Source organism: Cyprinus carpio, chromosome A5, assembly GCF_018340385.1.
Source record: "Cyprinus carpio isolate SPL01 chromosome A5, ASM1834038v1, whole genome shotgun sequence".
Taxonomy (NCBI): Eukaryota; Metazoa; Chordata; class Actinopteri; order Cypriniformes; family Cyprinidae; genus Cyprinus; species Cyprinus carpio.
The window spans coordinates 16,081,883-16,094,043 of record NC_056576.1 but is presented as its reverse complement, the minus strand read 5'-3'; the positions used below and the strand labels follow the sequence as shown (position 1 = coordinate 16,094,043).

At 36.4% G+C, this 12,161-nt stretch overlaps 1 protein-coding gene across 2 annotated transcripts in view; it reads right to left on the bottom strand.

The window, feature by feature from the left end:
• Positions 1-8,156, bottom strand: part of zmat4a (zinc finger, matrin-type 4a) — a 77,071-nt gene extending 68,915 nt beyond the window's left edge. The window contains exon 1 of one of the 2 annotated variants that reach the window (XM_042755252.1): positions 7,865-8,156. In XM_042755252.1, coding sequence (XP_042611186.1) covers positions 7,865-7,951 — 87 coding nt within the window. In that variant the 5' untranslated portion in view covers positions 7,952-8,156. The remainder of the gene's footprint in view (positions 1-7,864) is intronic. The other variant, XM_042755254.1, reaches the window with a different exon arrangement.
• Between the last annotated feature and the right edge of the window lie 4,005 nt (positions 8,157-12,161).

Sequence of the window (12,161 nt, the reverse complement as noted above, 5' to 3'; positions counted from 1 at the left end):
GAGGTAATGAGCTGCACGCCAGCTGATCAAGGTCTTCTACTGTCATATCAGCTGAAGAAAGTCCCGACATTGCAAAAACACATTGCTAGTCTTAAAGTGAACAATTAATCCGTGAAAGTTAATCCGCTGAAAAAAAATTTTGTCTTGGTAATCTTCAATCAAAATCTGATCATTTGCTTCCTCTCTGGAATGGTATTCCTTCTCTGATGACGTCAGTTTGACGCCTTGGGCAAAATATGCTTAACCACGCCCCTCCAACCGCTGTTTTCCTGGGAGTGAGGGATGAGCGGAGGAATGCAAAAATAAAACCATTTCAGTCAAAAATATTCAATTTCAGTTAACTTTAAGTATATTGCTGGTGCTTTAAACAGGCGTGTGCAAACACACACACACACACACACGAGTGCTGGTTGCTGAGTAATGTCCTCAAGCAACTGTAATAAAAGGGAGAGTGTCTGTGTGTCCTCTATACTAATAAGAAGAATTACCATAGGCAGCAGGTAGCTGCCATTGAGGAACATCTCTCATGGTTTTGCGTCGTTACCTTAATGCAAAAATAAATAAATAAATAAAAACTATTAAATGAACAAAGATATAGTTATCAATGAGTGTGCTGTAATCATACATTGTGAATATGAAAAGCTTTTCATATCAGTCTTAATATGCAAGACTGTATTTTAACAAACTGATGCATGATGGGTCTTGAGCAGGTTGGTATTTATTAAATAACAGCTCCAAACTGCTGTTTTGCCTGTTAAAACTACTGTGCAGATCATCAGTTGGTTTTATCACTTCAATAATTTAAATGATTCAATGACTACTAATAATATTGAGTAATGACACACTACTATTCAAAAGTTTGGGGTTGTCAAGTTTTGAAAACATTTTTATGCTTACCAATGTTGCATTTATTTGATATAAACGCAGTATACAGTAACAGTAATACTGTGAAATATCAATAAAATTACAGTTTTCTATGTTTTTTTTTTTTTCCTGTAATGGCAAAGCTGAATTTTCAGCAGCCATTTCTCCAGTCTTAAGATCTTTAAAAGTTGGACATAAAAAAAAATACCAGTATCAAAACATCCCTTTAGTAGATCTATAAGCAGCCAAAAGCAAACAAAACTTCAGGTCAAGAAACAAGATTTGCTCCCCTCTGCCTAAACAAAATAACACATCCTGAGTAGCTCCTCATACTGCGTAAACATGACTGACAGAAAAAGATATGTCTCAAAAAATAAGATAAATAATGTAAAAGAAAGAAAAGATAGCCTTGCACTGCTCAGCATGTTCTGCCTGTTCTCATCTGCTAATCTTTCTAATGTTGTGTTGTACTCACATAGTTGTTTAGTGTCCCTGACAGGGCTTTGAAACTACCTCTGGAGTGCTTATGGACAACACCACAAACGCGCCATAAGCAGTGTGCGAATTACACACTGATGGGGGTCAGAGCACATGGGGTGTGGGGTGGGGTGTCTGGTGTAAATTAACATGAATTTATTGTGCAATTTTTTATGCTTTAAAGGGCTGTCAAGTTAATTAATTTATCTCATTAATTAGATTGATTGGCACTTCATGTACTGATTAATTAAAGATAATTTAAAGTCATTATTGTGTTAAATTACCAAAGCACTAAATAGACATTACAAAAAAGTAGCTTTAGAAAGGAATATTTTGAATTCAACATTCAAAAAAAGAAAAAAGTGAAAAAAATGCAATTTTGAAATACAAAATGGTTTTAAGAAAAAAAGAAAATTTTATCTAAATATGAAACTTTCAGAAAACGGAGCAAGTGAATGTCTTTATGAATGACTCACTGAATCATTGGCTCAATCGATTCATTCAAAAATGTGGATTCATTCAGTAATGAATCACTGCTGTGTGTTGATCAGAGATGCACAACAGTTCTGCTGTGGCTTTATAGATAATATTTTTGCTGGCAAAACTGCACAAAAACAGACAATTCTGATAATATTGTGTTGAAAATGTAACAAAATAAACTTATTGTTTATTGAATTGTTGTAGTATTAAATAAGTGTAAAATTTGCAATCATGCAGATATTCGCAGATTATTTATTAATTTACCCTCATATCTTGAATCGAGAAGGGGGGTCAGACCCCTCCGAAACCCCCGTAATTCACACGCTGGTCATAAGCCAAATGCTGGTTGGGTGGGTCAAGTCCATTCCCCCCAATGGTTTACAAAACAAAGTGACAGAGGAGATTCTTTTACACAGCAGATGTTTCAATGCACAAGAACAAAGTGTCTCTCTTTGCAAGACTCATGAATTTTGGATGCATCATGGACATGGGCTGTTATGTGGATATAGTACAAAATGCTTTTTCCACCATCCTACAGAAGACAGTGGTGTTATGTGTCCAGGGGATGGGGAAAACATCTGCTGTCATGTGCAAAGGAGCAAGGAGATGTGATAGAATTTACTGTAGCGTGATGAAGGAAAGCGACCTGCTCCTAGCAGATAATACATTTGTCACGGTGGGTGATTATCATGGAGTAAATTAAGATGGCTTTATGTAATAATTTGGCCATGCTACAATAACCCAGCATCTAATTTAAATGTGGTGCTGGTGAGCTAGGCCTATTTGAAATCAACTTACAACAGAACTGATCACTTATGACATTAAGCACTTATTTCCCTCCTCGCCTTTGCAAACTTGCTACTTCAATGTCATTTCATTTTAATTCTCAAAGCAAAAACTTTGCTCATTGCTTCTTCCCTGTAGCTAGCTGAAGGTCAAACATTATTATCCTGTTCAAATACTTTAATTGGAAGACATGCAACATTCAGATGGGCCTCATGTGGGCAAAAAAAAAAAAATGCATGAGAATTTGGGGGTCCGTGGCAATGCTGCAGGGTGTCTGCCAATTATCTCATATTAATTTTGTGAAAAAAGGAAATAATGGTATACAATCATCAGCTTATTGTATCAACCAGAATTTGAATATCATTGCTTCCCTATACTATATGCAGTGGTTCTCAACCAGTGGGATGGGGCTTTTTTTTGTGCATTTTTATAATGAATATATATATTTTTAGATTTGGCAAGCTCTAAAAAATTTTACAGCTAGAAATTGCAATTAAAACTGTTTTATTTTTTTTTTAATCCTGATTTTTAATTCCTCATAGTAAAAATCAGGGGAAGTCGTGGCCTAATGGTTAAAGAGTTTGACTCCTAACCCTAGGGTTGTGGGTTTGAGTCTCGGGCCAGCAATATCACGACTTAGGTGCCCTTGAGCAAAGGCACCGAACCCCCGACTGCTCCCCGGGTGGCGCAGCACAATGGCTGGCCAGTGCTCTGTGTGTGTGTGTGTGTGTGTGTGTGTGTGTGTGTGTGTGTGTGTGTGTGTGTGTGTGTGTGTGTGTGTGTGTGTACTCTCTCTACACATATGACTGCATGTCTTCTCACAGCTCCACATCTATTAGCAAATTTGCTGATGATACTGTGATTCTGAGCCTCATTTCCAACAATATTGAGACCGCATACCTGGACGAGGTAGAGAAACTTACATCATGGTGCAAGGACAGTTGTCTCTCTCTGAATGTGAGAAAAACTAAAGAGCTGATTGTTGACTTCAGGAAGAGACAGCAGCAGCCCTATACCCCTCTTATGATCAGCGGGATCCCTGTGGAGAGGGTGAGCAGCTTCAAGTACCCTGGTGTATCTCCGAGGACCTGACTTGGACCACCCACATTCAAACACAGGTTAATAAAGCCAGGCAACGACTGTACCATCTGCGACAGCTGAGGAAATTCAGGGTCTCACCAGCAATCCTGAAAACTTTCTATTCAGGGACCACTGAAAGTGTATTGTCTCAGTGTATATCAGTGTGGTAGGGAACAGCTCCAGTCAAGACTGCAAAGCCCTGCAAAGAGTTGTGCACTTAGCAGAGCGCATCTCAGGGTCTGCTCTCCGCTCTCTGCAGGACATCTACCTCTAACACTGCAAAAGCAGAGCTGTTAAAATCATCAAGGGCTCCAACCACCCTAGTAACGGTCTTTTCACTTTGCTGCCATCTGGTAAGCACTTCCGTAGCCTGATGGCAAAAACTGAGAGACTAAGGAGGAGTTTCTTCCCCTAGCTTATTAGGTATTTATGAGAACAGCAATCATCAGTTGATCTACCTGAATCCTGAACACAAACATTATGTTTGTCACACATTCATGCTGCACCTCAGGCAGTCGGAAATGTATGAATATGAAGCATCTTCCAGAAACATAAAACAAAAATTGGTGTTGAAACAATTATCACATGGAAATTGAGAACATTTCAACAATTACAAAGAAATGGCAAGTAACACACTGAATTAAATGTTTTTTTTTTTTTAAGTAAATAATAACTGAAATAGTCTTTTCTTTTAAATCATTTTCCAAAAATTTCCAAAAAAACTTCTGAAAATTATTTTTAGTCTAGCAATTACACTCAAACTGGACAAAATACATTTCAACTATGCGCTTTTGCAATAAATCGTTTTATCATACATAAACCTGAACCTTTATCCAGTTTCCACAACATAATATGGAAAAACCATTCCAATGCTGTAATGTGGAGGAGTGCTCACCAATTTCATACTTGAATTATGAATCAGCCTAGGCCAAAGGAAGAGGACATAGCACGGTAAAATTACACAAATCATGTTTTTCGATAATTACTTTTTCACTGGAAAAGAGTTCAGAACATGTACTACAAGGTTCTCAAACCGACAATGCATGCACTGGGCATAAGGACAAAAATCGACCTTGAACATTGGCATTGGTTATGAAATGTGCCATTTAATTTGGAGCTAACTTTTTTGTACCTTTGATATCTGCAGGGTGCTTTCAGTTAACAATATACACCCTCAGTGTGAAGCCAAACGACAAACATATCTTACATTAGAATAGGGCTTTTTATGTGGACCACGTATTAGAAATTCGATTAAATTTGAAAACTCGTTTCTTCATCACACTAGGACCCCAGGGACTCCAACAACATCTGATAAAATGAAGGAAGGGTTCAAATAAAGGGCACAGAGAATCAACCTTCCTCACTCCTTCAAAGCTAACAACCCTTGTCGATAAACAATATAATAAGATTTAATGTAAGAGGTATGTTTGAACGACAACTAAATTTTTCTACCTTATTAAAAAAAAAAAAAAAAAAAAAAAAGACTGGATAACACCATATTTTCAATAAATAAGAACATGTCTGGCATTTTAGGAGGTTTTCAGCATATGTATTCATGGTGCATTGAGGATAGCTAGTATTGCTGTAAGTCTTGCTGTAGAAATATTGCTGGCCTGGGAGACTAAAGCTCAGAGTCAGATTTGCTACTTAATTCCTGTGAGCAGAAATGGAGATAGTGAAAGGTAATATCATATCATATCCCTGGGCTTTGGCAAGGCATTTTCCTCTCCATAAGCTTCTCCATCAGTTTGGGCTTTGTCTCTAACAATAAAAACACAATATTAGAGACAAAATGCTCTCACACTCCCCAGAGACAAAAAATAATACTCTGTTTATTTATATAAAACACACTTTTTTCTTTTCTTTTTATGTTAGAATAAGAGAATAAAAAAATATATCTCAAAGAGTTCAACTGGTCCTTAATATAAAAGATTTGTGCTAAGATGTACATCATGATCTGAACAACAGCTCTTTTGAAACCGCAATTATTGCGATTTTATCACAAATTCTGATGTGAATAGGACAGTCCACAAAAATGAACCTCAACAGAAAGTGCAACTGTAATATGGTGGGTTTTGCACAGGAGTCAGTGTTTAAAAAAAAAGGATCCAACCAGAGGTAATTCTAAGGTGATTCTACACTAACAGAGCCACCTTGTGGTGCATAGATAATTTTCTCTGACAATTTAAACCAACCACCCACCGCTGTGCAATTTCACTGCCCCTAATACTGAGAAAATGGCTTAATTTAAAAAAAAAATGGCATGAGGCAGGGAGGCTCACGTGTGAATGCTGACAGGAAATAATGTTCAAATGAGCAAACTTTAAAGTTGTTCTTCTCCCTTATCACTGAAAACCACACTACAGCGGGACAGTTCAGACCATCATGCATCTATAATGAATGAACACTGATGCTGTTATATCTGGCATTCCTCTCTCTCTTTATACTGTTTTCCACTGGCTAGCTAGCAGGCAGAGAATCTTAATTCATAAACACACCATAATAATAGAAATTAAAGATGAGCCTCTTTTCCCTGCACAGGAAAAACAGCATCAAAGAAACATCAATAATTCACATCTTACTCTCACTCTGCTCTCTCCTAACAACTGTTTATTAGCCCAGCTTGTTAGACGATACACTAATGTATGGCTAAAAATGAAAACTTATAATGTATTTTTCATCTTTTATCCTAAATGATAATTCTAGAATTTGATATAGACAAATACAGTTTAAACTAAAAGAATGAGATTTGGCTCTTCACTAATTACAGCAAATGTCACCTGAAGTCTTGGGTGGACAAAGTACATATCCAGGGTTAAAGAAGAGGAAAGCCACTTATTACAAAAAAAGACATCTGCTTTTGTGTCATGTATTTGCATTCCAAGGAATATGAAAGAGAATATTAATGCTACCATTGTTCCACACAAAGATGATCTAAGCAGCACCTGGAGGAGAAACTTTAAAGGGACAGACTCATTTCAAAGGCTTAAAGTTTAAGCATTTAAAATGAGTCTGTCCCTTTAAAGTTTCAAGTGCCGCTTAAACAAATGGTTAAATACTTATATTTAATATAATAAAAAGGAAAATCATTGCATATGTATTATTACATTAATAACAATGATTAGAAAAATAAAATGAATACAAATGGTTGTCCTTCAGTTCCTCAAAGAAAGTCAAGTCACATTTATTTACAAAATGTGTTATACAGTACAAACTGTTTCAAAGCAGCTTCATAGTAATGAACAGGAAAATAACAGGATTAACATTGCAAAATTCATTATGAAACTTTCATTACTTATGTGGGCATAGTGCTTTTATGGAGAGACTGAAAGACTGAAAAAATAAAAAAGTTATTAAACATTCTTCTTTTCTTTGTTTATTCAGTGCACTGTACAGAACAACCTGTACCCTAAATGTAAAGAAAATCTACTTAAGCAAGGTCATTCAGTCAACAAGAACTAGAAAAATAAATAATACTCACAATACTAATCTAACTTACTTTGCAAAATTATGTTTCCTGGTACATGAATCTAAATCAACCGGTCGTTCTTGTGGCTAGATAGGACAGGTAATAATCCCTCAATTGTTCAAGGCACTAAACTAAATCCTAATATGTTCAAGGGTTACTGTCTCAGGAAATTACACAGATCACAACAGGTGAACACGAAGATCAAAACTGGGAAAATTGGCACTGCCCGCATCAGCGGGGTTCTCAGTTCTGTACTTGATCGTTTGCAGTAAATGAAACAGCTGTGAGATTGACGAAACCGAGAGCAATCTGTCAACAGTGCCTCGTGCCAACGAAATGTACCTTTTTCGGGGTCATCATTGCTTTCTGGTACAACAAAGATCACACGAAAATGTTACTGTTGAGGTATCTCAAATTAAACACCAAGTATGATACAATTCAATGTAATTACAGTTCCTGTGTCCCTTATCATGTAAACATCACAGCACGCGACACGTTCATCGAGCTCGCGCCAAAACTGGCTTTTCGCACGTCACAGCGGCATCAAATCTGAGAAAGTACACCACCACCATATAATCCGGTATTCTAATGTTGCTCGTGCATTTGACAAGTATCTCCAACAGTGTCGAGAGAAGGGTTAGTTTGGAGCCGCGCTCATCGCCGCTAAACAAACTAGCAAAGACTTTGACTTCATTTTTATAAACATACCTGTAACTCTAAACTGTAGTCCTCGTATAAGTGCGTTGGGTACACGGTCAGATGGTGTTGCACTTGGAGAGAGAAGGTGTAATCCATTGACTGTGTGATGTGGGCGCGTGTGGAGAATAGAGGATGCTCGTGTACAGCTGCCTGCGGTCCTTTAGTTCAATTGCAGAGCGTTCTCCGCCCTGCCGTCCTCCATTGGCTGGATGGCTGGAGTAGTTTTTTTCCTGCAGTAGTGGCTATACAAGCTGGGATAGATAATGTTTCGACACTACATGTTTTGACACTACACCACATGATTTGAAGTGATGCCAGGCTGTGTGGGGAGGCTTTCTTTAGGATGTCACTAAAGAGGATATGGCCTTAGGCTAAACTTAACTTTGAGCAAATATCGAGCAAAACAGCAAATATTCACTTTTGTTACTGAGTGCTACAAAACCATTCATCAGATAGACAGCCACACATCTTTTTACATCAAATTAAAATTCTAAAGGAAAAAGATTCATACTGTGACATAATAGACCCATAAACATGCCCAAGTGATTTTGTTCATTCTGCTCAGCATTATTTAATGATGTTCGTTCATTATTGACGTAGGGTAATTATCTCAATGAATGGTTTATTAAACCATAAAAGCCTGAAAGACTGCTTTATACTTGGGTTTACATGAATGAGTGAAAACCGCTCCACTCACTTCCTGTGTCTGTAAAGTTATTCAGCATCAAATCTCATTTTCACGTCACCATGTCTGGTAACAAGCCGATCCAGACTTAGGCCAGTGTTACATGAGATGTCACACTCTGAAAACGTGTGAGCGTTCACTCAACAAGTTACACAACCTCACTTAAACAAGGTTTGAGAGTCTGTGCTCCAAACCTGTGAGGTGTATTATGTAGGCAAAAGTATGACAGAATAAATATTGTGAGGACAAGAATAAATGGTGTGTGGCCTATAAATAAAATGTATTTTCAGTCTCCCCATAGTGTGCTAGTTCTCCTCTATTGTTGTGTATATATACACATACTGTATATGCACCTGATATATCTGGATTTATTTCTTGCCATTTATTTCATACCAATGCATAAACGGTGTGACCATTTAAAAGGCAGACCACGGACAACTATCTTTTAAATTAAAATTCATCTGAACAACTAAAAAATAATTTAGTGATTCTTTGATGTCTGGCATACTAAAAGAACTGAAAGGGCTGCATATCTTTAAATAATAAAAAATAAGACTTTTCCAAAAATAGCTTTTAAAAGATGATATTTGGGGTTGTTTATGTTCAGTTAGCTTTTAAACCAGAAAATTTAGCAATACAAATCCACCATGCTAAATATAATAATAGAAGGTTCTTATTCATACCAACCCAATCATCCAATAAATTCCTTTATTACAGCAAAAAGGCTAAATCTGAGCTCTAAGCCTACTTCTCATTCTCATATAGAACTATTCTGAGATTCTGGTAATATGCCTTGAAGAAAAATCTCCTGTGGATTGCACATTCTATTCTTCCTTTCTTATTCCACTCTTAGTCTCATAGCTGGCTACATTCAAATTCCCATTAGCTAATTTATATTCTCTACAGGAATTCTGGGTAAATAGGCTGGATACTGCGTGACTTTCACTGTTCAATGACCATCTCATACCAGCATAATAAATCACAAAGGCAATCAAAGCATTAATGGCAGATTGAGACAGCATTGCGGTTTGAGAAGGCCTAAACGGCAATTAAAGCAATTAAAAACTTTTTTAAAAGCATAGAGAATTTGGGACAATGTGGCTCATAAATTAGCCTAAAATAAATATCCAATATATGTGAAAGCAGACAACATACAATTTTGCAAACTTAGCTAGTATTTATATTTGTATTTCATCCTGCATCTGTTCCATGTTCTGCAGCCAGAGTGAGAAACTGTTTCTTTGAGCCAAAATTAGTTTGTTCATGCCCCAACCAGATCCAAATGTGATATGTCAGGACATAGACTTTAGACCCAGCCTGGGGTCCTTTACAGATGACACCCGCGACCCTGTCTCTTGTATTTTTCATTTTGTCATCTGGGGGTCATTAAAAAGCCGTGCCCACTGTAAAAAAAAAAAAAAAAACCTTCTGCCAGAACATTATCCATTATTTTTACGAAACTACAGGTTAAACACTCAATATTAAAAAAAAGACTGCATTTTGACTCAGTATTGACTCATTTTGACTCAGGAAAATCTGGTTTTGAGCAATTAATTTTATTAAATGTAATCTATTATTTATTTGCTCATTTTTACTGTATATTTTTTTTTCTTTCAAAAAAAAAAAGACTTTAAGCAGGATTAAGGGACTATAACATAATTAAAAATAAAAATAAAAACAGTTGCCAGCATTTAATATATTGTAGCAAAATAGGTTAACTATGATGATTTTCAGGTCATATTTCTTACATGAAAATAGAGGTTTTGCTCATTACATTGACAATGTGGTTGCTAAGCTCAGTACACCGGCATTTATGTCAGTTTTAAAAGTATTTATGACACAGGTTACAGCCTTCTTGATAAGAGCAAGGAAAGAGAAGGAAACATGTGAAGACCAGGTTTGGTCTTTGCTCTAAGCTAATGTTCTGCTGCTTCACAACCACTGCACAGCTGAGCACACACATGTACACATATTTTCACACATGCATGCTTATGCACATACCAGTTTCCATACGGCTGTGGATGACGGGGAACCAAGGTCACCTACAGTGATGTCACAGCTTCTTCCTTAGGCAACTCCAGACCCCCAACACAAACACAGAGCAAAAAGAAAAATGGGGAGAAATGGGGGATGGGAACTGATGGGCTATCAGTCCACTGGGGAAATTTTCTATACAGTACATACAGATGGACATGCAGTGTGACAATTAATACAGCAATGGATTTGATCCCAGTTTTATCTTTAATGCTTTGTTACTTAACATAATGTACTGCAGGATTTGGCAGACTGTTCCAGTGAACATAATAAAGCATTCAATAATAAAGACACATTCAACAAATTATGTCATTTTGCACTAATTTGACACAAAATCACTTTTTTTTTTCTGTGGCAGAAACAGGCTTCTATATTCTAATTCTCTGCTAGAATATATTGGATTGGCTTTCCACTGCATGAGAAAATCTGGTCAATGTTTTTCCCAACACTTTTTCTGAGATACATATATTCTATATATATATATATATATATATATATATATATATATATATATATATATATAATATATATATATAATATCATATATATATAGTATATATATATATATATATATATATATATATATATATATTCTGAATATGCCTATGGAAATGTCAAGAACCGTTATACAAAGCACTTTATTTATATACAGCCAAGAAAGTATAGTGCTATAACCTCAGGCTAAAACATTCACAGTGATGTCATGTTCGATGATGTACCTACAGGTGTCAAGACCTCATTCTTGGTGATGCTTGAAGTGGTTTTTGTCTGAAGCCAGACCAATTTTGCTGTTTCCTTTCGAATGGTTAACACCTGGATAAGGGAATCTAGTCTAAGACAAGCACATGAAGGCAGCCTCAAACTGGAGTCTGAAGTGAAATAAATTCAGTTTTCAATTTAAATGTAAGCTGTCTTATCAACAAATCATTGATTATTCTGCTCTGCCATCAATCAATTAAGCAATTAAAAAAAAATTATAAGGATGAATGAATTCGCCCAAGGAAATGCTGTGAGGAGATGTGGTGTGGTTTTTCTTCTTTGGTGTACTGTTGCACACCATTCCAAGTGAATAGCAGTAGTGTAGCAGAATCAGGCCCTTGTGAAACTGAGGTCACGCAGCTGCAAGCTCTTGTGTGCCACTGCTGGTGATGCTGAAGGTCATAAAGGGCAAGGACAGCCTGTAGTGCTCTGTGCCAGTATTCAAGGTTAATTTAATTAACATATTCCTGTGTGCTTACTGTTAAAAAGAGCACTAATTTCTTCCTTTGTCTTTTTTCTTGACTACAAATCCTTCTAGACATTCTGTTGTATTCTTGGGGTTGAGCACTTATTTAGAGGAATATTCATAGTTCACAAGTAGAGATCAATTCAACTGCACTTGTGGCATAATATTGATTAAAATAATTCATTTCTATTTGTCTTTCCATTTCATGTAAAATTATAGTGAGGCACTTACTGTACAGTGGAAGTGAATGGGGCCAATCTGTTCATGTAAAAATACTTAAAAGTATAGCCACAAGACATAAAATTTAATGAGAAAAAAACATAAAGTCCCCAAGAAATAAATTAAATTAATTATAAATGATA